The following is a 27,336-nucleotide window of genomic DNA, read 5'->3' as shown; positions in this document are numbered from 1 at the left end:
TTCACTGGACTTGGACTTTAGTCCTACTTGTTGATTTGAAACATGGGTGCTGAAAAAGAGGCAATGGTTATAGAAGCTGGGCTGTAGTTTAAAAATGTAAGTATTTGTCCATGAAGTAGACCTAACAGCCAAGTCTCTCTTTCCTTAGCCAGAGGGGTTTCAAATCTATCTTTCGCTTTGCAGGAGAGTTCCTTAGCCACAAGGCTATAGGCTAGGCTTGGTGACATTTTTGTTACCCTGCCCTGTTTTGTTGTAGCTGAACCCCCATACAAGGCTACCTATGCATTTTTTATTAAACATCTATTAGATGAAATAAACATTATTGGGAGCAGGCACTGTAATCCAGATCTCTACCTCACATAAGAGTGCCCTTTTTAGATTTGGCATAGTCCTCCTTGCACTTTTTAGCCCCATGAGTCTTGCATTCTTTACTATGCTTTGCCATAATTTCAACAGAACGGCATACTCTCCATTCTGTCATAGCTTTGCTTCTAGCTTGATGGTTGGGGCGGGGGTGTAGCTCTCTATGTGAAGGAAAGCTACATGTCCCTGCAAGCTGATGTTGGCGACCAGCATGGACAGCTAGAGACCCTCTGGGTAAAAATTCGTGGGGAATTCGGCACAGGGGACACAACGGTGGGACTCTACTACAGACCTCCCACCCAAAGTCCCGAGCTTGACCAGGAGTTCGCCCAGGAACTGACTGAGGCCGCTTGCTCCAGGTCCTTGGTTGTCATGGGTGACTTCACTTACCCGGACATCTCGTGGGAAGATCACTCAGCTAAATCTGAGCGGGCGCAAAGCTTTCTCTCGTGCGTGGATGACCTCTACCTGACTCAAGAAGTCTATGGGCCAACGAGAGGCAAAGCGCTGCTTGACCTGGTACTGGCTACGGGGGACGACGTAATCGGCGACCTAGTGATTGATGGGAAGTTGGGTGACAGCGACCACGAGCTGATCACCTTCACCATCCGCCGTAAAGCTGGCAAGTCAGTCAGCAACGGAGAAGTCCTTGACTTCAGAAAAGCCGACTTTGATAAGCTCAAGAGGCTTGTCGGTCAGGCCCTCAGGGACCATGACCCCAGGGAGATGGGAGTTCAAAAAGAGTGGTCGCTTCTCAGGGAAGCGATCCTCAGTGCACAAGCTAAATCTATTCCAACACGGAGGAAAGGCAGCAAGAAGGCACAGCAGCCCCCCTGGCTCTCCAGAGACCTAGCGGACCTCCTGTGGCTAAAAAGGAAAGCCTACAAAGGATGGAGGATGGGATTCACCTCCAAGGAGGATTACTCCGCGCTGGTCCGGTCCTGCAGGGAGCAAACCAGGAAAGCCAAGGCTGCAACTGAACTCCAACTAGCTTCAGGCATCAAGGACAACAAAAAGTCCTTTTTCAGATATGTGGGGAGCCGGAGGAAAAGCAAGGGCAATGTTGGACCCCTGCTAAAGCAGATGGGGCAACTGACAACTGACGCCCAGGAAAAAGCCAACCTATTAAATAGGTACTTTGCGTCAGTCTTTCATCAGTCACACGGGATGCCCATGCCTGCTATGGGACAGGGAAATCTGGGTGAGGGGGATCCCCTACCCTCCATCAATGCTGACCTTGTGAAGGAACACCTTGAGAAGCTGGATACCTTCAAGTCAGCTGGCCCTGACAACCTGCACCCCAGGGTACTCAAGGAGCTGGCGAGCGTCATAGCCCAGCCCCTGGCACGGATCTTTGAAAACTCCTGGCACTCTGGTGTAGTGCCCGAAGACTGGAAGAAGGCCAATGTGGTGCCGATCTTCAAGAAAGGGAGGAGAGTGGATCCGGCTAACTACAGGCCCATTAGCCTGACTTCTATCCTGGGGAAGATCTTAGAAAAGTGTATTAAGGAGGCCATCCTTGAGGGACTGGCCCAGGCTAACAATCTAAGGGACAGCCAGCACGGGTTTGTTGCGGGTAGGTCTTGTTTGACCAATCTCATTTCCTTCTACAACCCGGTGACCTATCACCTGGACAAGGGAGAAGAGATTGATGTCATATATCTTGACTTCAAAAAAGCTTTTGATCTGGTATCCCATGATCACCTCTTGGCCAAACTGCCCAGTTGTGGCCTTGGCTCCACCACGATCCGCTGGCTGGGAAATTGGCTTCGTGGTCGGACCCAGAGGGTTGTGATTGATGGCAGTCACTCATCGTGGTGCCCTGTGACCAGTGGGGTCCCTCAAGGCTCTGTCCTGGGACCCATACTGTTCAACATCTTCATTAACGATGTGGACATTGGAGTCAGGAGTGGACTGGCCAAGTTCGCTGATGACACCAAACTTTGGGGCAAAGCATCCACGCCAGAAGATAGGTGGGTGATCCAGGCTGACCTGGACAAGCTCAGCAAATGGGTAGACGAGAACCTCATGGTGTTTAACACTGAAAAATGCAAGGTTCTCCACCTTGGGAGGAAAAACCTGCAGCACCCTTATAGGCTCGGCAGTGCTACGTTGGTTAGCACTACAGAAGAAAGAGACTTGGGGGTCATCATTGACCACAAGATGAACATGAGCCTGCAATGCGATGCTGCGGCTAGTAAAGTGACCAAAATGCTGGCGTGCATCCATAGATGCTTCTCGAGCAAATCCCGGGACGTCATTCTTCCCTTGTACTCGGCCTTGGTGAGGCCGCAGCTAGAGTACTGCGTCCAGTTTTGGGCTCCACAATTCAAAAAGGATGTGGAGAAGCTTGAGATAGTCCAGAGGAGAGCCACGCGCATGATCAGAGGTCAGGAAAACAGATCTTACGATAACAGGCTGAGAGCCATGGGAGTCTTTGGCCTGGAAAAGCGCAGGCTCAGGGGTGATCTGATGGCCACCTATAAGTTTATCGGGGTGAACACCAGGATCTGGGGGAATGTCTGTTCACCAGAGCGCCCCAAGGGATGACGAGGTCGAACGGTCACAAACTCCTGCAAGACCGTTTCAGGCTGGACATAAGGAAGAATTTCTTTACTGTCCGAGCCCCCAAGGTCTGGAACAGTCTGCCAGTGGAGGTGGTTCAAGCACCTACATTGAACACCTTCAAGAGTAAATTGGATGCTTATCTTGCTGGGATCCTATGACCCCAGCTGACTTCCTGCCCTTTGGGCAGGGGGCTGGACTCGATGATCTCCCAAGGTCCCTTCCAGCCCTAATGTCTATGAAATCTTCTGAGAGGCAGAAAATATATATTTGAACCCTCATAAACTGATAAGGGCCTAGAATCTTGTCTCACTTCCTGTATGAGCATCCTAGGTTCTAAGCTGTTGTTCTCTGGTCATGGTCTTAAATAAAAGTGGCAGGACTGCTGCGTTCTGTGCTGAAATTGGTGGTGTGTGGTATGTGCTTGAAACTCTCCTTCAAAAGATTTGATTTTTAGACTCAGTGGAAGAAAGATGCCAAATTGCCTGGGATAGTATATAGCAAAGATGTCTTTTTAGATCAATGAGTTTGAGTAGTTAGTGGGGTATACAAAAGTTTGTACAGCTCCCCCACTGAGGAATTTTAAAGCTCTGCATTGTGAGCAGCATGACTTTTCAGACTGTCTGAAGAAATTCTCCATAAAATAATATATTCTTTTCTTTATGCTTGTTTGGAACTTCTCATGAAAAGATTGCTTTTAACTTAACACAGGGAATGTGGCAAAACAACAAAATAACTCAGAACTTGAAGCTACTGCTTTAAAATCCCACAAACTGTCATTTCTTTGAGTCAGTCTAGCTAATGGCTTGCACATCAGTTTATCAACGGATGATGGGGGAACATCTCTCGTTTAATTAGGGTTCTGTGCAGATGTATGCATAGAGGCTTGCTGGATACTTCCAATACCCTTGGAGATTGGCATTGGAGAAAGTCAAGAGATATCTTAGCTCGGGGTGGGCAGTTATTTCAGCTGGAGGGCCTTTTAATGACTTTTGGTGATCTGTTGAGGGATGCAAGGGTAGTCCCGCCCCTTGACAAGTGCCCTGCCCCGTGATTGCCATTTTGGGACTGGAAGTCTCACCCCTGACCTTTGCCATCAGAAGTACTCCTTTTGGGAGGGCCATCTTAGAACCAGAAAAACCCCCCAAATCAAACATAGAATCATAGAAAATTAGGGTTGGAAGGGACCTCAGGTGGTCATCTAGTCAACTCCCTTGGCTCAAAGCAGGACCATCCCCAACTAGATCATCCCAGCCAAAGTTTTGTCTAGTCAGGTCTTAAAAACCTCAGAGGATGGAGATTCCACCACCTCTCTGGGTAACCTATTCCTGTGTTTTACTGCCCTGCTAGTGAGGAAATTCTTCCTAATATCTAAGCTAAACTTTCTGGGCTGCAACTTGAGACCATTGCTCCTTGTTCTGTCATCATTGAAAACAGTATAGATCCATCCTTTTTCAAACCTCAGGTTAGTTGAAGGCTGCTATTCAGTCCCCTCTCAGTCTTTTCTTCTTCAGACTAAATACGCCCAGTTCCCTCAACCTGTCCTCATAAGTCATGTCCCCCAGCCTCCTAACCATTTTCGTTGCCCTCTGCTGGACTCTCCAATTTGTCCACATCTTTTCTGTATTGGGGGCCCCAAAACTGAACACAGTATTCCTGTGTTATAGTAGATGTATTCCACAGTATATCTACTATAACATACTTAAATTTCATTGCAAAAAATATTTTTGGCCTGATTCTGTGCATTTGTGTAGTGTATATAGAACTGATTGCATAATAGCTCAAAATAAGTCTTACTTTTGTATATTGTGTGTGTGGCGGGGCAGGTTTGTCAGGGTATGTGGAGTTTTTGTTGGGGTTCTGAAGGAGTGTGTGGGGTTTGTGGGTGGGGGCTGGGAGTGTGTATAGGGGGTTGGGTATGTGGAAGTGTGGGTGGGGTGTGAGGTTTGTGGGCCCTCCTGCCGGATGCCTGCCCCCTGCACACAGCCTTCGTCACTGGTGGGAGCAGCAGGTGGCAGGCCCTCAAGGTGCTTCTGGCCCACAGCAGGCAGGCCCCTGGTGGTGCATGGCTCTGGTTGAATCCCAGGAACTGCATGTGGCAGTATAGAGCCAGCCCACTGGTTGGGCTGGTTCCATCCCAGCACAGGGCTCCCTGCAGTACAGGTAAGAGCTGCATACCATCAGGCCAGGCTGGGTTGACTCCATGCCTCCATGTGGGGTTTACAGCACTCCAGTGGAGAGTGGCATGTAGAAGCATGGAGCCTGCCTGGCTTGATGGCATGCAGACCGGGAGTCATGTGCTATTGGGCCGGATGGGCTCTGTGCCTCCACATGGGGCTTCCTGCTGGAGTGCTGAAAGCCCCACATGGAGGCACAGAGCCAGTCTGGACCCATAGGTGTGAGCCACACACTATTGTACTGGGAGCCCTATATGCTGGTATAGAGCCGGCCTGGTTTGGATTGAAGGCGCATGCCAGTAGGCCGGGCTGGGGGTGCTCTGGGCTGCATGTGCTGCTCCAGGGATTCAGATGGAGCCACGATCTGCTAGGGGACTCTGCCTGCAGTGGGTCAGGAGTGCCCTAAGGGCCTGACACCTGCTGCTGCCAACTGCATCAGGAGCTACATGCTGTGGCGGGGGGGGCCCACCCCATCCACAAACCCCATACTTACCCTCTACCTGCAGGCAGGAGCTCCGCTCTCCACTTACTGGCTGTCCAGTCCCATGGCATTGCACTCAGTGCTTTCACATGGGGCTCCCAGCTGGTAGTGCCAAGAGGCCCACAGAGTTGGAGCTCACCTGATCCATTGGCGCACACCTGCTTCCTGCCGGCTTTCAGAGGGGCTGCTGCTCCAATAGTACTTGTTTTTTAGAAGGGCCTTTGGCTGGATAGAATAGACTTGCAGGCCGGATTTGGCCTGCGGGTTGTATTTTGCCTGCCTTATCTCAGCTGCTCTACAAAGTGCACTCTACTGCAGTGGAATAGAACTGAGTTTGAATCCTTTTTCCCCACTCTGTCTCCCAAATGAAGCAGGAAAAAATGATGTCCAGGTACAAATACTGTCATCCTTTGTGCAAAAATAACTGAAGAATGTGAGGTGGTTGTATATATTATATAAGCTGAGCCAATTGTATCTTAGTAATAAAACATTTTGCTGGAAAAAAAAATTGAGTGAAATAGATATAACATTATAATTTCAAACTTATTGAAGGCGTAACTGCATAGTAGCTGTGGCAGGTACCATCTTTTTTTTTGCTGTTGTCTACAACAGAAATTCCCAACCACTGGACCGTGGCCCGGTACCAGGCTGCGGCAGGTAGGCGGCTGGGTTGTGACATGAAACCCCTGCTTGCACCCCCGTCTGTCCACTCAGGTGAGCAGCTTCTGGGGTCACTGCTGAGCTATTGGGGTTAAAGCCAGGCAGCAGGGGAACCCCGGGAGGGAGGGAGGCATCCAGCTCCACACATCCCATCCCACTCCTGCCAGGCTGAGGTGAAAAAAAGAAAAAAAAAAAAGGTTGGGAACCACTGGTCTACAACACCTAGTTGATTCCTGATTTATGATTAGGCAACCAGTTGCTATGATAATGCAAATAATAAATAGAATTATTGCATTGGCTTGGGATAAATGCTGAAATGTTACTGTGGACAGCAGCCGAATAAAAGCATTACATGGCAAACATATTGAAAGAAATGGGACCTGTTTATCTGGTGCTTAACTAGGTGAAACACCTGTATGGTAACTAATATGAAACAAAGCATTTGGATCTTTTTTTGTTGTTTGGCTTTGCTACTGGGTATTTGCACACAAATGTCTTTAAGATAGTGTTCTAAATGGACAGTTGACTTTTTGCTTACTATTATTCTTGTTCCAACAGCTTCAACTATTAATTTCAACTTTGAAACTGAACTTGCATGCGACAGTCAAGTATGCTTACGTAGTGACAGTAGTTGGGTAAGCATCTAATTAACTGAATACAATAAAAACAATGGTAAATTGCTAAATCTATGAAGAACTGATAAAAGAATACCATAAATTGACACAGAAACGTGCCATCAGATTATTCAGTTGTAAGCGTAAGCTCTTCACAGTGAGTCTTGTTCTTTCATTTGATTGTTAAGAGCAGTACTTGAAATGTTGAAATGAAATTTTGTATGTTCTTGGTACATGTGCACTAAGGCCTGAAAAATGCATCTCCATAAGAGGTAACAGTGACTTTCAAATATGACTTTCTTTAAGCTTCAGAAAGTTTATCTCCAGTAGCTTGTTCTGTTAATCCTCAACTACATATGGATAACAAATGCTCATTTATCTTGCTCATTTTTTCCATATTTTGCACTTAATAAGCAGTGGCAGGAGTTCTTGCATTCCTTTTCATGTAGAAATGTACTCAGTACATTTGAGGCAGCAAACATCACAAAATCTGGATTAAAATTTCTCCCCATATGCATCTAAAATGGTGGTCAAGCAAATATTTTTCTGTGCCTCCTGAATTCAGAACCGCATTATTGTATTTGTTGGAAAATAGTATTTACTTTCCATTCTGAGGGACAAATGAGGCAAAATGTGACTTGGGAAGATAGGTAGAGAGGTACTTTGGTTCTCCTTTGATCTTGAGCTAGCAGTGTTCTGTTTGTTCCTTTGCTTACTATCGCATAACCAGAAGGGTGCCAGCAGCTTCAGTAAAATGTATGTATGCTGTTTTTTGTGGCTTTTGCTTTTGCCCCTTCTTGCTAGGCTGGTGTCATAATTTCTGTGCCCTAGGCAACCTTTTAGAGTAGCATGTTGGATCCTTATAGCCTGACTACTGTGAGCTGTCAATCCCTCATCTCCGCCAACAGTTCCACCTCTCCCTGCTTTGATCCCCTCTCAACTCTGTGCCCAGGCTGCACAGAAGACTGCAAATATTCAGGGCCTGGTTTTCAGGTGAATGTTGGCATCCAGACCAAGGCAGCCCTAGATCTGGGATTCATGCCATTTTTTTAATTTAAGGTTCCATGCAAACCAGCCGTAAAGATGTTCTTCATTGTATGTAGAACATCTCTGTGGCTGGTTTGCCATTTTATTGCACTATAAATTGGTTAAAAATGTGTTATGTTGCAATTTATGGTACAGTTGACGCATTAATTATGCCATCTGTGTAGGCGTTCATTTTTCAAAGAGAGGTAAAGGAAAGTGGGAGTAATGACAACAGTTTTCAAATCTTTAAGAATTTGCCATAAAGAGAAGTAGGAACCATTTTCCCCTGCTACAGAAGGTAGGCTGTGAAGCAGTGGGTTAAAATTGCAGTAGAAGTGATGGATTAAATCACAGGAAAAACATCCTAACTCTGTCCTTTTGGATGGTCTTACAAGTTGTCCAGGAAGTTGAAGATTTCCAAGAAGAGACTGGATAACTGTGGGATAGTTTAGGAATAATGCATTCTGAATTATTGCAGCTCAAATTGGACATCAGCGCAGGGAGCAGAGGGACTTTAAACTGTGTGTTGGGCTGGGTTAATTGGCTGGGCCTGGGATTGCACAAGAGTCTGGAACTAGCCCTAGTGTGGTCCCTGCTGGGCTAACCATCAGCTATTTGTCAACCTGGTGTTATTCCCCCGGCTGAGTTGACAGTCAGCAGATTATCAGGCACCTGGCCTTTAACTTGCCAGCGCAGGGAGAGACCAGGATCAAAATCCCAGTCTACCCCAGTGCTGGCAAGTATGGCGTGATTTGGGTCTGATCCCAAAATTGCCCATTCTGCCATGCTACATGCATAGCAGAAGCACACCTGTTAGGTCAGATCCCATCATCCCTTAAATGAATGTCAGTTAGCAGCCTGCATGTAGGATGTAGTCGCTAAGGTTGTGTGAGTCGAAATAAGCCATTCAAGGTTATCTGTTTGCAAAGTTTGTAACTGCAATTCACCCTTCTTCTGGCTCTTGTTCAGTTAGGTATGTGCTACAGATTCTGCTGGTGGTAACCATTGGTACATCTCCACTCCTGACTATAGTTTAAAAAAGTCACCGGTGCAGATGCTGGCCCAGTTCTACTTATACAAAACTGTTCTTCTGTTTGCATAAACCTCATTGCTTGAATTCAATTAGAAAATGAATTGCTTGTCTAGTTTTTCCTCTAGCTGTTATACAGCATGGAAAATTATTGTTTGCTTGAGACTGCTCATATGTAACAGTAGATGTAAACTTGACTTTGCCATAATTAATTTCAATATCAGCTTTACTTTGAATAGCATATCCTTGCATTTTGTGAGAGAACACCAGATCTTCATATAATGCATTTTATGTGAAATGCTTCTAAAACTTTGAATAATTTGTATCTCTTCTCTTCACTTTTTTTCTCCAGTGGTGTGAGTCTCCTGGAATGATTGAAAGTAATCATGCAGAACAGCATGAGGTTGAATCTAAAAAAGGTAAGCTCAGATCAGTGTTTGAATTACTGACTTGTAAGATGGAGCGAAAATATTAATTCTAAGGAGTTGTGAATTACATATTTTTGTTTCAAATACTGGCATCTGCTTCATGGAGTGATGGCTTCCTTCCAAATCAGGAATGATGTGAAAAGTCTCATCAATTTGGTATTTTAATGTAATAATAATATACATCAAGACTCTGGAAGTGGTGTGTGTGTAATAGTACAGCTACACTGATATGGATCTCCTGGCATGCTTGACCAGTACCTAGAAATGCAGGTCTAGAATAAGTCTGAGTTGAAGAGTATCTTACTATTGTACATGATTGCCTGCAATTATTTTTTTTTTTTATAAAATGATCAAGTTCAGCCTTTGTGTTCTGTGTTGTTTGCCCCTACTGTTCTTATTGGAAAGCTGTTTTAGAACCTTATTTTTCTGTTTTGAAACCTTTTTATTTCTAAACAAAACTCACTTTTGGCAATTTGGTCTTGTATTAACATTGTCATCTGGTGTAAATACGTTTTTACCCTCTCTGATATTTATCTCTTATTTATAGAATAACTATATTCCCCTACCAATAGCTAAACAGGCCAAGGTTTTTTTTAGCCTCACCTCATTAAGATAGATATTGGCTGGCTGTGTCTACATGAGACACCGACTGTGCAATCATTTAGTGCTTGTATAAACAAATACTAAATGAGTGCACAGTAATGGTGCAGTAGTGTTGCCAAATGGCTTTTAGGTGACACTGACTGTGCAGTAGCTCATTACTAGCTCATGTGGGCATGGCTGCTGTCCATTTTTTTTTGATCATCCTCTTAGTCTTCTGCCTGCATTACAGTATTCCTTACCCACTTTATAGTAATTTATTCAGTAATCTCCGTCTTAATTACCATAATCCTTATTTGGCACCATACCAAATGCTTACTGGTTAGATTGAATATTCTAAATGTATTTTTTCTAAGAAATATCAAATTAATCTGGCATGATCTTCCTTTGGTAGACCCATGTTGCAATTCCATCCATTTTTCCATTTACCTCCATGATTTTATTCATTCCATTCATAATTAGGGGTTCACCCAACTCAAGGAGGGAGCCAGTCAATTTTGTGGGGAGATTACAGGGCTGGCCACCACTTTTATGGGCCGATCCTGGCAGCCCCCCTCCCCCTATGCTTCTGGCCAAGGGGCCCCAGTTACCCTTGCTGCTGACTCGTTGCAAGGGCTGCCCATCATGTGGCCCCACCCCTTGCCACCCTCAGCTAATCAGTGGCAAGGGGCAGAGGTGAGAGCCATCTTAGGTGCCCTTCATGCTATTTCCCTTCTGGGGGGGCCCAGCATTTTATTTTTAGTAGGACCCACACTCTTTGCAAGTCCATTCAGAGTATCTGATGAAATAGGCTATAGCCTACAAAAGCTCATGCCTTTCCATGAATGAGTCTGTCCACATGCTACACTGCCCTGCTTTTTACCTAACTTCAGATTAACGTAGCTAACTACCTCTCTCTACTTGTGTAATGGATAGTTAGCCAATTCTGGATTGGTCTTTTTATTTTGTTAGTGAACACTCTCATAAATTCACCCCAATACAAGACCTGGGACTGCTACACGCCACATTTATTTTAGATTTGAACCATTAAACATCTATAGCTCTGCATTGTTCTTTGAAAAGCTGGTTATCTTGGGGTATTTCTAATTGTTATTTTAAGAGGGATTGAAACATTATTCACAATGACAATCCTTCTGGCACCTTTTTATAAAAGCTATGTCAAACATTCACATTAGTAAATGCAGAATTATTAATAGATGTTCAGATAACTTAATTATTTGTATACCTATGTATGTTTACAGAAAGAATTCAATACAGTAGAGACTTCCTCTTAAAGCTTGCGAGTGTTTCGCACTCACAGAAGAAGCCAGACTTCCTTCCTGATCATCCGGTTGTTCTTGAAAAACCAGTAAGTATATTTTTACCACTTAAATTAAGCTGTGAGAGACACTTTTGCAGAGTGCCAACCATCATGGTTGCTTAGAACAAATTTTATTGTTTTTAAATCTATTTTGAGGTTCATGTACTTTACCCAAAAACAGAACTTTATAGTAGCATATAAAAGTCTCCAGTCAGGATAGGTATCTCTTTTTAACAAGTGTTATACAAAGATGAATCTCTGCCATCAAGAAATTTTTCTTGACTTTTTGTTCCTGCTTTTATACTTCTAAAGTACTAAAGTTCTATTATGAACTAATTAATTTGTATAATTGTGATATTCCTTGTGTTTCCAGTTATAGTATGATTTATGCTTGTGTGTTTTCACTAATGTAACTTCCTGTACTTGTTTCCTTTAGTCCCATAACTTTTGGCATGCTTTTTTAATAGATGTATAACCTGTCAATATTTAGCTTTGTACCTTAATGTACTCCTACTTGATCTTTTCTTGGCTGACAATTTTAAAATGGAGACAGAGGTTGAATATCCAAGACTACGTTTGATCAGAAGGTGTCTGAGGGTGGTTCCCCCACCCCCATTACTCACACTAAAAATTCCCCACACACACTTATGAAAAGCAACAAGGCAATCTAGATGCTTTACTTTCACGTAGAATTCTCCAAATTCATTATCTGCATTGTCTTGTCTGTGTGCATGCAGGTATTGCCATAGCAATTTGAAAACATAGCTCAAATACCCACAGTACTTCTTAGTTTTTCCCCAAATGTCTCCTGAAAACATGGTTATGTTTAAATGGTTTAGGTTTCAAGTCCGAATGGTCTCCCAAACTGTCACAAGGAGTCTGATACAACAAAGGTTGGTGTAGTAAAAGTACATGAACTGGTAGCATAATTTTCTGCTGTTGTCTGTCCAGCATGTTTGGTTTTAATGGTGACTTCCCCCAGCACTGCAAGCTGCTGGGAACTTGACTAGACTGAAGGAGGTGCTTCCCCTGCAACTGCACCAAGTTCTCCAGCGCTGCTAGCCGCTGTGAACTGAGCCTGGCTGCAGGAGGTGCTTCCCCCAGCTAGGCTGAATTCTCCAGCGCTGGGTCCCTAGTGGCAGGAGCAGTGACCTGTGATCTGGCAGGCAGACTGGGGGATTGCCCGCACTCCCGGGAGGGCTGTGGGGGCTCTGCTGGACTCCTCCTGGGAGTGCGGGCCCTGATCTGCCTGCCAGATCATAGGATGCTGCTCCTGCTCCCCAGCTCCTGCTTGTCAGCAGCCTGAGGTTCAGTTTCCTAGAAACCCCTGCACCAATCTTGAAACTTGGCAGGCTTCATGCCCTCAGAAGCAGCTACCACCCCTGCAAGTTTCATTGGAATCAGGCAAGAAATGACAAAGGTATAGGCTTTTTTGTGCTTCCCCATTATAGCCTATGGGTGAAATGTCAAAACAGCAAAACTGGTTCAGTGAAATGGAACAGAACAGTGCTTTCAAAACGAAGCAGAACTTGAAATGAAATGCTGTTCCATCAGAACAGAAGTTGAAGCAGAGTGCTGCTGTTTCACAGAGCCCCAAAATCTACGCTGCTCACTTACCTGCTATGGCAGGGGTGGGCAAAATACGGCCTGTGGGCCAGATGCAGCCTGCCAGACCATTCTATCTGGCCCATGGGACCCCTAAAAAATTTAGAAAATTAATGTTTATCTGCCCCTGACTGCTTGTCATGCAGTCCTTGATGGCTTGCCAAAACTCAGTAAGCAGCCCTCTGCCTGAAATAATTGCCCACCCCTGTGCTATATGGTGCCATGCTGAAAGTCTGGACTGTTCTGTGTGCACTACCTGTTGAACTGAGGGTAGTATGGCAGTTTTTGTGCTGCTGGTGAGGGGGAGAGGGGTTAACTATCAGTTTATCACAGGAGGTAGAGGCAGTTGGTGCATTAATGCAACTAGACTGCTTTTGATGTGGGCAGTAGTGTAGTGTACATGGCATGTTTTAGCACAGTGCTGCCAGCTGCAGTGAGTGGTATAGATGTGCCTTTAATGCCTTGCTATAACACTTTGATGTCTGTGTAGATTGATGCCTGTAGTTAATTCACCTTTAAATACTGATAGCAGTGTCTCTGCCACCATGTACTAGTTAAAAAATAAAAAAGTACACAGTTGAATTGTGAAAGCCCATCAGTTGAATGGTCTCGGTGCAGCTCACAGATTGTGAGCTGAGGGCATTCAGGGTCTTAATTCCAGTTACGCTAATATCTGCTCTAGTTTAGCTGGTGTTCTTGTGTATATATGGAGGGGATTCAGTGTTTGAGGGAAAAGTGGACAGCAGGAGGCGTAACAAAATATGGAGAAATCTTGTGCTATTAAATGTATTTGTCCAAAAGTACAAGAGGGGAAAAAAATGATTTGCATCCTCTGAAGCAGGGCTGTACAACTTCTAAGCAGCCAGGAGCTTAGAATGCTGCATGGGCTGCGCCAGTGGCATCTGCAAGCCGTAGGGTCCACAGATCCCCAGGTTACATGCTGTATGTGTGCAAGTGCTTCCCCTTCCTCTCACTGTACATGGATGCTCCTGCAGCACATGGGCTGGCCCCCCTTGCTGCAGTGCATGCAGCATCCTACCTCACCTTTGGGTGCCTGGCTGTGGGCTCTCCCACTGCACTATGCTGCACAGGCACTCTGGGCAATGCCCCCACCCAGCGCTGTGGGCTGTGTTGAGCTGCCCCACTTCTTCCCTCTCTCTCGGGTTGGGTCAAACAGTGGAGGCCAGAGGAGGGAGTGGGAACCCCAAGATCCCAGCAGCTGCCTCAGCCAGAGCAGTAACAGCAGCAGTGGCCAGGTGGGAGCCTGAGAGTTGTGTGTCAACTATGCAGCCCACAGGCCACCCATTGGACAGCCCTGCTCTTAAGTCAGTTTAGTTTCCTTTGTAATTGAGGTGCAGCAAGTACCAGTCCTCTTCCAAGTCAAAGAATGTGTATACTGTGTATACTGCTAGGACATAACAATGAGAATCTATATGCTGAAACTGTAATGGTTGGCTGCTCAAAGGGTTGTGTTTGTTACCACACTCGGTAGTAGCCTAAAGCAATGCTTTGTTGGATGTGCTTCCTGACTTGGTCAGGAAACCTGTCTTCAGTGATGCGCTGGGAAACTTTTGTGGGAATGTCCATTAAGATTGTAACATCTGCATCTTCTATCTTGAGACTGAGTAACTTTTTAAGACTGTTTCCTTGATGCTGTGCCATTCCCACATTAAATTAATACAGCCTTTATTGGTTTGATTGGTAAGGGAGCTAGGCCCAACATAGCTGTGAGCCATTGTTTGGAAAGCCATTGGTACATGAGGGCTTCCTCTCTGGAAAGCTGTGCTAGTGGACTGAGTAGTGCCACGTTTCAGTATGACACCTCAAGTGCTAGAAGCTTCCTTTTCTAGACAGCATGTACTTAGAAGGGATTTTCACAGCAGCTCAGACTTCCACCTCATAAACTTGAGAGGTAATATCCAAAGCAGTGTGTCAGGCTGTGGGCTATGGTCAGCACCCACTGTCCAGCACTGTATACTGTTTATCTTTTGCATGCATTCTGCATCCCATCTCAAAATATGCTTAATGCTATTTTCCACACAGGCACTTTCAGGTGGAGCCAGTTTACAGTCGTTGACCCTAAGAACCTATCTTAAATTTCTTTTAACTACATAGTATTTATGGAAATTAGCCTTTGAAGAAGTATAGAGGTATCAAATGTCCAGTTTTGATTTTAATTATTTTTCCCCTTGTACAGGCAAATGACCACCCTCTGTTTTCTTTTGGAATCTGCCAGCAGCCTTTGCTATCCAGTAGATTTATGTCTAATAACTTATCTTCATTTTTCTTTTTTACAACCTGGTTTTAAGGCTTGTCTACTCAGATGAGCGATCTTGTGCAGAAAGAAAAATGTCCATCTACATAGTTCCATGCATACCCATTTAATGCACTAACTGTGTTCTCAACATTAAAGCATTAGTTTATTTGGTTTGGCAACCTTTGATCCTTCCAGATCATGGTGTATGCATGAGAGGTCACCCAGACCTTTGATATATATGCCTAGGAAGGAGTTTTTGAAGGAGCGGAGGCTGTCCAGACCTTCCATCCCCCCACCTTCAAGCCACTGAAACAATTCAAAGGGCAGACTGGGTCCAGACCTTTGGGTCCTCCATGGCTGTATTTTGTCTTGGAATTGAACCCAGGTCTCCTGTGTGGCAGACAAGGATTCTACCACTGAACCATAGGGGACCCCCTTATTAAAGCATTAGTCTTTACTTATTGTTGTTGGATATCCTGTCCCTTGGTGGGAATACCTTAATTCAGGGCTATCCTACTTCTAAGCCCCTGGGGTTCACAGGCTGTAGCAGTCAAGCCACAGGCCACCAGTCCATGTGGATGATGGTCCACATGAAGCATCTGTCCAACCTCCCTCCTTGCTTTCCTGCTGTACCATGTGAGCATGATCCCTTCCCATCCTCTCTGCTACAACACCTGCTCTTGTGGGCATCCCTCCACCCCCACTAGTGCACCAGGCTCCCCATCTACAATTGCCTTGTGCAGATACGATCTCCCCACATGGCTTAGAATCACCTTCAGTCTGCGCTGGATTGCATTGTCCCAACCCCTGGGACACAGGCAGGAAGCCTTGCTTAGAGGAGGGATAGGGAAACCTGGAAACTCTGGCTGCTATCACAGTCAGAGCAATAGGTGAAGCAGTGGTGCAGCAGGGGCTTGAGGGCAGCAACTTAACTGCTCACAGGCTGCATGTGGCCCAGGGGCTGCCAGTTGGATAAACTTGCCCTAATTTATTTCTCAGATTAGTGCCTATATTTGAGCTAGATTGTCCTTCTGTATCTAAAAATGACAGTCAGATTTTGAAGAGTAATTATTGATCCTTTTTTGTTGTTGCAACTGACAGTTTAATCATATCTTTAGCCTTGACAAGTCCTAGTCATGGGCTGATTCATAAACTCTTTAGTTTCCAAAAATAGACATTTCTCATAGAAAATCTTCTCTTGAAAACTATTTAGTTATGGCTCTACTCAAGATATAATTAGCTGCAGTAATGTTAATTTATTCACATCTCTTTTTAGCCATCAGGTTTAAATCCTCATTAAATTATACACAGTAGGGAAATGCAATTCCTACCTCTCATATTTTGAAAAATAAACTTAGAAAATGTAATGTGATTTTACTTAGGGGCAGTTCATGCTGTCATGTATGTAATGAATCATATTCCTCAGAGTTTGGGAAATGGAGTTCTTCATTTGGGAACTAATACACAAGAATGGCGGTCAGTGGCACTGGTTCCAAGTAGGTTTTTTTGTTTGTTTGTTTTTGTTTGTTGGTTTTTTGCCACCTCTCTAAATCAGATTGGCCAGTGGTAAAGTATCAACTTGCAGAATTCAGGGCTGGAAGCTCCATGGATCTGCTGGTAGTAGGGCCACATATGGTTTTTGAATTATCAAAAGGATTTAGAAAGTATCCGACTAATTAGGATTTGGAACTTACCTGGCTAACAAAAACATTTCCAAAAAAAAAAAAAAGCTTGTACTTTATAAGATCGAGTGTAGTTGTTGCACTTGTCCTTTACCAGAACCAAGATGGATTTAAATGGCATTGTGTAGTGGGAGGTACACCCCTGTCCAATGCACTGCAGACAGGATGCCCTACCAGTCTTATTATTAGCTACCCATAGCCAGCTTTCAGTTGGAGGATCTTAGCCACACACCTAGTTTATGGGAATGGGGGACTTCTCCCTAGCTTGCTTCTGTGGCTTTTGGTTAAGGGCAAGTGAGACTTGCAGGCATCTGAACCTCAAGGCTCCAGGCTTGCACTTGCATGTAGGATGCCTGCCGATGGATTTGGGAGCATCTGAAGACCCACGCTGAAAAATCTGGGGTGGAGGATACTTGCCATTTGCAGAGTCGCACATGATGTTTGAGTGTTGCTCAAGCAAAAGGATTTGGATCTAATTTGGCTAATTTAACCTGGGATACAAAAACATTTCCCCCCCAAAAATAGTTTCTACTTTTATATAAAGTCGGTGCAAAAGTGTTGCTTAAAAGCATGTTTGTGGAGTACCTGCGCTAAATGTTGCAGCATTGCAAGAAAGGTAAAATGCATTGATTCTGGATGAACTGAGTCTATGGGTACCTGTAGTAATTTGACCATATGTTAAATTATGTTTATTCAAGGTCAGTGCTCTTAAATTTGCTCCTCAGTTCCATGTGTTCAAAGAAGTAGGGTCTGACAGTAGAAAGTAGGGGGAAAAAGGGGAAGTAGGCTATCTGACCTCACTCCCCTCCAGATTTGTTTTCCCTGCTGTAGCCATTGGTGGGGGACAAAGTCAAGGCAGACTTCCAATAATTAGATTCTGTAGCTGGAAAATTATAACAAATGTATACATTTTCCATATATAGAGTCTAATTATTGTGGGGTTGTGTTGTAGTTGAAAAAATATGGTAACTTTTCAGTGGAGCAAACAAGATCCTTCTGTTCCTAAAAAGGTGGGGGGGGGTAAGCAAATGCTTGAGGTCCTATGATGTGATCTTGCATTAAATGTTGCACAAGTAGACACTGGATATGCAAGAGTTCCAGTGATGATACCACTATTTCATACTAGCTTGCCAGTCATACTATAAAAATTCCTTGTTCCAGCTGCAAGTTATTTCAGTAATACTTCACTTTTCTGAAAGCTAAACTACATACAATAGGTAAAACTGCAAGAAATATTACCAAACTAGTTTCTGTATTTGATCTTGGAAGTTGATTTTTTTTTTTTTTTAATCTTAGAGCTTATTTGCTTAGATGAATATTGGAATTGCAGCTCTCCTGTCATTACTGAAATTGCAGACTGATTCAGCATAAACTGATTTACTCTCAGTGTACTTTCAAGTTGGTGGGGGTTTTTTTCCTTCTTGCTAGTCGCTTCCAAGACTCCACTCTGAACTCTGTGGCTTACCTTATGTCTTTTATAAATTACCCTTAAGAGTTTTGTTTGTTTAAGAATATCTCCTTAGAGTACAGGCTGGCAGTTTGTTCCATTTGTAGCAAAGTTTTGCCACTACCATATGTCTGAATTGGAAATTTCCATATTTTCTCACATATATACCTGTTTCTATTTTTGAAAGTCAGAATGAAGAATTTTTCTCCCCAGATATAACTGCATACAACAGGGACAGAGCATAATCTTCAGCTGACTTGCCTTCCTTTTCCTACTTAACTAGAGTTAAAACTGTAGCTACTGCTAAAGACTGGTCTCCATGATTATGTATGATTTTGAAAAGAGCTAGTCTTCATGACTGTTTCTAATTTCAGGGGGTGGCTGTAACTCCCTTCCCTCCCATGGTCAAACACCTACCACCTCTGTCCTTTTTATTTATTGGAGGTGTACCTTCCAGCCAACTGCAGCATTTCTAAATTATTGTCTTGTGCAGGGATGTCAAATGCACTTGGCTCCCTGGGCTGAATGTGGACTACGTGGCTTCTCACTGGACAGATCTGGATCTACCTCTAGTAGCGGGGCAAGCGGCAGCAGAGTGAACAGTGTTGGGGAGCCACATGGGCTAATGCAGCCATTGCTCACTCCACTGAGAAGCATCCCCAGCAGAGCTCTGTACCCCATGGGCCTTATGTTTGACACCCCTGCGCTACAAGAATTGGGGTCCATGAAGACAAGGTTGAAGGTGTGTGTTTTGATTGCTATATATGGGCATCCTCTGATATAAAACAACATGACGTTCTCTCTTTCCCTGTCCTTCTCTCTCAAATACTAGTTGAAATGGTATTTTACAAGGTAATGTATTTATTTTTAGGCTTATCTAAGGCCTGAGGTGATGAAAGTCCCATTCAAATTAAAGTATTCAAGCCTCCTTTTTTGTTGTTGTGGGGCTTTTGGTTTGTATCTCAAGAGGTTGCAGCCTCTTGTGCAAGGTTTAGTTTAGCTTACAGAAAGAATGAAGCCTGCTCTGCCTCCTAACCAAAGACAAAGTGGATTTGAAGAGGTCATATTATTGGGTCATAGAATTTCCTTCACCAGCTAAGAGTTAAAGTAGTCTCATAATATATCCTTGTTCTTGAGATATATGCATAGGATTCCAAATCTTGACATTCTGTGTGATGGTGGGGGGGTCTTCTGGGTTGATACCTTTATTGGCCTGGCAGTTCTTCAGTTGGAAGTGAATAAAACTATCTCAGCAGCACCTGTCTCCTAAATTAGTTCACTGCCTTAGAAGTTCATCCAGGGGAATGTTGCTCCTTCGTGCATTCCAGTATGTGACTATGGAAGCTGCAGTGGAGAAAGAACGACAGTGACGCATACACTACTCGGTATAAGGCACAAAGATGGACAAGGTGCACATGCCAATCAAATTTACGCTAGCAAAATGCATATGTGACCTGGAGTTCCTGGAGCACATGTTTATCAGTGGTGGAATTTACTGGTACTTTTTTGCCTCTGTGAAAAGTGCTAGATACTTAGGACTGTGCAGTAACAGCTGTTTTAAAATATTCATATTGGCTACCTTAATTTAGATTACTTTTCTGGATCCACACACAGTACTCATCAGCTTGATTGTTGCTTCTGGAAATCTGTTTGTTGTCAGGCAGCTCAAACTGCATGCTTAAAACGGCAAATGACTAACATTTTTAAAAGGTATTTAATTAACCTGTAATTTCTTTACGATCCTGCATGTTTACATTTCTCTGAATTATCATAAAATACTAATAAAACTTTAAATAAAACTAGTAAATGAATGTTTAGATTATTTTATAACTTTGCAGTAATTTTGAGGTCTGTTTGTCTTACAGGAAAACAACTTTTTATTTGTGCAAAAAATGACAGGTCCTTTTTGAAGATCAAAAATCCAGATTTTATACAACTACATATGAACTGGACTAAAGCCCACTTTAGGTACCTAAATGCCTTAAAATATCTGGACCTTAATTTAATTATAATCTGTTGAACTACAGATTACAATGCATGTAAACTTGGTCCTTCTTTTAGAAAAAGAAAAGAAAACAAGACATTTATTTCGGCCAGCCTTCTTTGACCTAACCTCACCTTTTTGTCTGAAGTTATGAACTACCTGTTTTGAACCAATACTTGAGTCAAAATTTGCCTGTAAACTTTCTGATTTTCATTAACAAATGAATGAATGACAAATGGTGTCTAACAATTTTTAAACGTGTATGTAATTTGATCTGTATCTGGTGAATTTCTCTTAAAATTTATTTGATTTCTCGTCAGTAATTCTTCACAGTGGCACACAATGACCCCATGTATTCTATGGCTACACATGTGCTCCTCTTTTCAAAATATTAAACATCTGTTTTCTTTAAATGAAAGGCAGGATAGTTGTTGATAGTTCATTTGCTGTTAATAGAAGTAATAAATGACAGCAGAATCCAGAAACGTAGTATATAATTAGAGGCATCTAATGCTGTTTCTAAAGTAGAATATATCAGGACGTGTATATGTATACAGCAAACTTTTGGCTGTATAAATCGAGCTTTAAGAACAGTACTGAACTATTAGTGTTTGTTTTATTGTATTAATATAGTTAGTTTTAGTTATTTATCTTATTAGTATGTACAGAACTCTCCTGAAAGTGAAATTAATCCTTCTCCTAGAACAGATTATATTTCCTAGAAAGGATTCAAGTTGAACTAGAAGATGGGTAACTTGCTAACAGAACTAATCCTAAAACCTGGCACAGTTCTGTGCTACATATGAGGTTTTTCTTCTTACTCTTTTTCCAAGCTATGAAGTCTAAAGATGTCAAAAAAAATCCTGGATTTTCTCCTAATATTGGTCTTTTTTTTTTTTGTCTCTGTAGCCATAGCAGCAGTTTCAGAAAATCATTGTAATTTTTTGTTACCTTGTATATCAATTAAAATAATTCTGCAAGTGCAATCTGTTTGCATAAGTCTGTTTAAAATCCAGTACAGCAATTACAAAACTTCTGTATAAGTGGGGGTAAGCAGTAGATGTGCTGTTCCCCTTTAGCAGCTCCACAATACATGTTGAAAGACAATTTCAGTCTATCCCAGGTCTTATAACATTTTTAACTTCTCCTAGGGCTAAAAGACCATATCCAAATCCTTCCTGTGGATGCCTCAATTTAGGTACCACAGGAAAGGGAAGACCAGAGTTCAAACCGCTGCCTAGCCTAAGGCAAGGGTAAGCAAAATGGTCGATCCAGCCCACAGCTGGACTCTATTTCCCAGCAGCCCTTGCCTGTGCATCTCCTGGCTGTTCTCCATGCAATCACCTTTATATACACTATGTGAACACAAATCATGACAAAAATATCTGTTGTTATGAAATTAAAATATGTTATAGTAGGTGTTTGACTTGCAGTATGATTTGGTTTTCTTCTGGTTCTAAGATGGCAATCCCCTTCCCAAAAGAAGTATTCCCAGGGGGCAAGGGGAGGGATGTCTGGTGGCAGGGGTTAGGGGTGGGACTTCCAGTCCCAAGACAGTGACCAGCAGGTAGGGCAACTGTCAGGGCAGGGCTACCCATGTGGCCATTGACAGCTCACCAAAACACCTTATACGAACCTTCAGCCAAAATTTAATTGCCTGCCCCTGCTATAGATTCTATCACAGTGACCCCTTAGGTAGCTTTGTACTCGGTGCATGCTTGAGAGATCAGGATCTTAAGCACAGCTGTTTGATCTGAATTGCCCAATTTTTTTCACATTCTTGTCAGTTGTGAGTTAGTACTTGTATGGAGTATTGGTGAACACATAACAGGGAATATTTCTGCTTTTGCAAGAAGATTGTTTGATTTACTGTAATTTTTCTCTCTGACTTAGGTTTTGTGTTGTATTCTAAACCAGACAGAGGGCAGACTAGAGATGCACGTTATAGACCAGTGATTCTGCATTCCTGACAGCAGAAGAAATGCTCTCTTATTTCTCAGGAGTCAAAGCAAGGGAAAACTTGAGATGGAATTTTCCATGGGGACCTTGCATCTAAAAAGGTTGAGAACTACAGTTATGGACTAATGGAATCGGATGCACGAGCTTTTGTGAGCAAGAGCTCACTTAATCAGAAAAGGCGTACATCTCTGATTTTCAGCTAGTTTGGAAGGTGAACCTCTACCAGGCCTTCTGCCTGACTTCAAGCTAATGCAGCCAGCTATCTCATTCTAAATTGGATTACTTTTATCTAGTGAAAACAAAAATAGAAAATGTCAGGGACTTTTCCAAAGCTAGAAGGTTAAAACACTTAACAATAAGAGTTGTCTGAAAAGAAAATAGCAAATATTTAATAGAAAATAAAATAGATGGAATATTTTCGGTCTTCAAGCACTGTTGTGCAGCACCGCATTTATAGAGATAAAGGAAAGTGTGTTATCTCCTGGGCCTGATATCATCTGCTGAAGCTCTGATTTCTTTTTCTATCCTACTAGTAGCCAAGCTTTTCTGTATAACTAGAGATGAATACGTTTTCCACTAACCTGAACACGTGTATGTGTATATAGATATGCTAACATGATGGTACTCAACCTTTTCAGACTTAAGGCACTCCTCAGAAAATGGCAGGTCTTAGATTTCACTTGTTTTTACACTATGGAAAACTGACTGATTCTGTTGCAAAGAAATCAGAAAGAATACACTATGTCATAATGTGTTTGACACTATGGTTAAAAATTCTGGGGTTCATGTCTTGTGAAATAATGTTTAGGCATTTGCACATCTAAACAGGGTCACGGCACATTGCTTGAAAAACACTATACTAAAGTTCAGAGTAAGCCAATTGGTACTTCTCCAACATGCACCAATATGTAATTAAACTGCAAGTGGAAAGCATGGTCTACATTTTACTTCAGTTCTCAATTAACTAGTAAGCCCTCATACCAGGAGGGGAGGACATAAACATAAGTGTATAGTTTCCTGTAATTCTGCATTACTTTATATTGGGTTTTTTGGGTCTTTTGTTTTGGGGTGTTTTTTGTTTGTTTGCTTGTTTTTTTGGATTTTGAAATCCTAGACACTTAAGTATTTTAGCTAGTATGACTTATGGATAGAGGTGCACCAATACATTGGCCCGATATTAGATTGGTACCGATTATAAAGAAAATTGTCTATATCTGATATCGGCCGAATGGGGCTGATAATCTGGCTGATTAAATGCCCGTGCTGCGCTTAGCCGCATCACAACACGGAGCAGAGCCAGCAACATGGAAAGCTGCCTCCAGCTGGTAAGTCGGAAAGGTGGGGGGGAAAGGAAGGGATATGGGGGGCAGATTAACTCTGCTGCGGTGAGGGAGGGAGCAAGAGCAGGCACTGCCTAGCTGAGGGGGGGTATGAGAGGGAGGTGCAGCTCATGGGGTGGGGGTAGCTCCTACTGCTGCTTGTACCCCAGGAGGGTGGGGGCATGTGGGGACCCTGGGAAGGTGGGAACACAGGGCAGGCTGCAGCTGCGGAGTACAGCCGGCGCTGTGCTCTTTTTACCGGGCTCAGCTTGGAGCAGGCTTTGGCAGTGCTGGGAGGAAGCTGCAGCCACCCCAGATTTCACCGTAGCTCCGCTTCCAGCCCCATACCACTGCCTGGCACAGCCCCAGCTTTACCTGGCGCTCAGGTGGAGGCGGGGTGTTCAGCTGGGGCTGCATTAGGTGGCGGCGCAGGGCTGGAAGCAGAGCTATGGGGTGGCTGCAGCCTCCCCCCAGTGCCACTGGAGGCTACTCTGAGCCCAGCCCCCAGCATGAAAAGCCCTGCACAGTGCTGGCTCAGGCTCCAGCCCGCAGCTGCAGCCCACCCCATGCCGCACAGATCTGGGGTGCAAGCAGCAGCAGGAGCTGCCCCCACCCCACGAGCCATGCCTCCATCCTGCGTTCCCCCACCCCCCTGGCTGGGCAGTGCCTGCCCCTGTCCCATCCCTTACTGTGGGGCGGGGTTGATCTGTCCCCCCACACCCCTTCTTTCTCCCCTTCCCTTCCACCATACTGGAATGTCAGATCAGCCGATATGCCTCCTTAAATATCGGCTATTGTACTGGGCCCCCAAAATCTCTATAGATGCACCCCTACTTGTGGAACTTGATATTGTAAGGAGGGTACATTTTTTTATAGTATAAGGGACACTATTAGAGAATTTCATGTTTTATGTTCGTAACTGATTTTTAAGTGCTCAGTACAGTGTTGAACTAACTTGGAACTACAACTTTTTTACATTCTTGGTATTTGGTCTTGATGGCTGATTTGAATGTCGAAATGATATTCAATTCCCTTCTTGTTTCCTTTTCTAATTCCTTTTGCTTTCTCTAAGAATGTAATTCATCTAGGTGAGGTTCTTTGCTAGTACAGAATTTACCCTGGGGCTCTCAGATTAGCTTTTATTAGAAATGGAAAAGTAGAAATTCATGAAAATAAGTGCGTTCAAGTTCATGCATGTTTCTTTGAAAAAACAAAATAGCAGCTTGGATCATTAGCTATTTATTGGTGTAAAGGTAAAAACAGTCACTGTAAAGTACTTGCAGTCACAATGGTAACATTTTATAAGACACTTATGTACAATTTGGCCGGTTTGAAAACGCATACCTAACAATATAGCAAGGGCATAATTGTCCTACATAAGCTTGTACAAAATACATTATTTCACCAAGATAATGACTAGGAGAGAAGGTAATAAATACAGAATGGGGCCATGTTTTAAAATAGAAAAGACTGCACCTATGATGAACAATGTTACATCACTGTCCAATAGCTATATAGCACCTATAGACCACTGTACGGATGCTGTTTTATGCAAAATGTAACATTTACCATTAATTGGAATCCTAAAGAAAGCCTTAGTTGTTGTTCAGGACCCACCATGAAGCTGAAAAAAGAAAAATATAATTACTGACAAAATAACATTTTATTTCCTCAGTCTTGATTCTCCTCTCTCTTTATCAGCTGTCCCAAAATAAGGTTCCAGGGCATGATACCCTAAAGGCAATAGTCACATCTGAGCAAAGGTCTTTGGCCCAGATACATATTAGCTGTCAAGATATAGACGTGTTTTAAGTAAAATCAATTGGATTCTCTCCTAAAGTTTTTGCTTTGGTACTATCTAATGAAATTGTACTTAGCATGAGTTTATTCCTTTGGTCCATCTGAGTTCAGATACCAGCATTCATTGCTTAAGCTGCTTGAATTATGTGAGCAATGGATGGAGGGAATTGTTGAGCACTGACATTTAGGGCTGCGTGAAATTTTGATGGGTGTTCCAGACTTGAAACAGTGAAATTGAAATGAAACAAAAGGTTCTGAAACAGCTTTGAAACGTTTTGAAAGCTTTGAAATGTTTTGAGTTTTGAAGCCGGGCTTGCTTGCAGCTAAACAAACTAGGGAGAGGGAAGGGGTGGGGGAAGACTGCTCTGATACTGACATATAGCTCCCAGTTGGATTCCCCAGCTCTCTGATCATTTCCCCAGCTCTTCCTGAGGCGGGGGGTGCGTGATCTGTGCATGGGGTTTCAGCAGGCTGCTGCTGCAGGCTGGAACCAGCGGCAGCTGCTTGGTGCAGCCTGCGCCGAGTGCTAGGAAGACTGAAGTGCTGCCACTTGCTTCAGTCTGCAGGGGCAGCCTGCTGAAACCTGGCATGCAGATACGGGGGCCTGCGCCCCTGGCAAGAGCTGGGGGAAGCGATCAGAGAGCTGGAGGAATTGAACTGGGAGCTGGGGGAATGTTCAGGGTTCTGAACTTTAGAAGGGGAGAATCTAATTAATTTTATTTAAAACATGTCTACATCTTGACAACTAATACGTATATGAGCCAAGGACCTTTGCTCAACATGTCCCTGAACATTGCCCCAGTTCCCGGTTGGATTCCCCAGCTCCCCAGTCTTCCCTGCAGCTCTCTGATCACTTCCCCCAGCTCTTCCTGGGGGACGCGGTCCCCAAGATGATCTGGGATGTCAGCAGGCTGCCTTTGCTAGCTGGTGATGATGGTAGCTCTGGGCTATTTCCCCAGCTGGCAGCAACAGCCTGCTGAAACCCCATGTGCAGATCCAGGGGCCCTACATGCAGGATGACTGCAGGCTGCCACTGCTGTCAAGTGATATGAATCTTACTCTGAACAGTTTGAGGTTCAGTTTCTCAGAAACCCATGCACCTATCTATCACCTTGAAACTTGGCATGCCTTCAGAAAGGGCTACCATCCCTTTTCATCCAAATAGGGCAAGAAATGACAAAAGTTGTAGGCATTTTTGTGATTCTCCATATAGCCTGCGGGTGAAACGTCAAAACGTGTTGAAATGGTGAAACGTTTTTGATGAAACAAAACAGAACAGTGTTTCGAAATGGCGAAACGGAAGTCAAAACAAAATGGTGCCGTTTCACTCAGCCCTACTGACATTGTCTAAGCTGATGTTGAGGGCAAGCGTACTTGAGAGCATCAAACTCAATCCATGTAAAGAAAGCTCCAGGCTACTGGGTCTGATTCATGGTTAGAGAGCCCAAAGCTGTCAGGCTAAATCTGGTGGGGGGAGGAGGGCACTGTTGCCTTGCCGTATGCAATGAGTTAGAGTTGCAGAAGGCTTGTACTTCTGTTGAGTGACAGTAACCTTACTCTGGCTACTGTTGCAAGGAGGATCCTCCGCTTCTGCAAACTTACTCTTTTGAGTAGCCCTTACTTTGAATATAGTCCAACTAAAATTCATGGGAATATGCAGACAAATATAAATGTTTCCAATATTGGGTTTCTCCTTATGATCTCCAAGTGTGGATCTTAGAGAGAGTAGTTTGTATCTTCAGGTGGCTAAATTAGCTGGAGAATCAAGTAAAAAGTAGGATTATATTGAAAAGCAGACGTTGCATCTTATCTGAACTTTCTTGGGTTAAGTTTGCTTTAAGAAGTATTTGTCTCGTGATTGTAGCAGACGGTTTGTTTTTTCTTTCACTGACTTGCACAGATCTTGCTGTACACTGTACGTGCCAGTTACACAAAATATACCAATGGCTTTGCAGCCATGATTTTTCCTACCTTTTAAGATGTTAAATACAAATTTGCCTTTAGAACCTATATATGGGAATTGCTGCCCATGATGAAAA

At 43.5% G+C, this 27,336-nt stretch overlaps 2 protein-coding genes across 10 annotated transcripts in view; one reads left to right on the top strand and one right to left on the bottom strand.

Annotated features, from left to right (window-relative positions):
* C3H8orf88 (chromosome 3 C8orf88 homolog) overlaps positions 1-27,336 on the top strand; it is a 43,553-nt gene that overhangs the window by 14,768 nt on the left and 1,449 nt on the right. For 2 of the 6 annotated variants that reach the window (XM_090040299.1, XM_090040297.1), the window contains exons 3-7: positions 6,199-6,300; positions 6,805-6,881; positions 9,269-9,335; positions 11,186-11,292; positions 18,729-18,977. In XM_090040299.1, coding sequence (XP_089896425.1) covers positions 6,199-6,300; positions 6,805-6,881; positions 9,269-9,335; positions 11,186-11,292; positions 18,729-18,977 — 602 coding nt within the window. Of the gene's footprint in view, positions 1-6,198; positions 6,301-6,804; positions 6,882-9,268; positions 9,336-11,185; positions 11,293-18,728; positions 18,978-20,100; positions 21,670-27,336 lie in introns of those variants that run through there. The other 4 variants (XM_090040301.1, XM_090040300.1, XM_090040298.1 and 1 more) reach the window with 3 other exon arrangements.
* The window catches only part of NECAB1 (N-terminal EF-hand calcium binding protein 1), a 136,039-nt gene continuing 127,727 nt past the window's right edge, over positions 19,025-27,336 (bottom strand). For 2 of the 4 annotated variants that reach the window (XM_090040296.1, XM_090040294.1), the window contains exons 13-14: positions 25,067-25,121; positions 19,025-19,579 (exon numbers count right to left, since the gene is read on the bottom strand). In XM_090040296.1, the coding sequence (XP_089896422.1) occupies positions 25,104-25,121 (18 nt within the window). In that variant the 3' untranslated portion in view covers positions 19,025-19,579; positions 25,067-25,103. Of the gene's footprint in view, positions 19,580-24,499; positions 25,122-27,336 lie in introns of those variants that run through there. The other 2 variants (XM_090040295.1, XM_090040293.1) reach the window with 2 other exon arrangements.

This window comes from Crocodylus siamensis, chromosome 3 (genome assembly GCF_052110815.1).
Source record: "Crocodylus siamensis isolate JL-2025a chromosome 3, ASM5211081v1, whole genome shotgun sequence".
NCBI classification, from domain to species: Eukaryota; Metazoa; Chordata; order Crocodylia; family Crocodylidae; genus Crocodylus; species Crocodylus siamensis.
The sequence above is the reverse complement of the archived record's forward strand: the minus strand, read 5'-3'. Positions and strand labels throughout refer to the sequence as shown.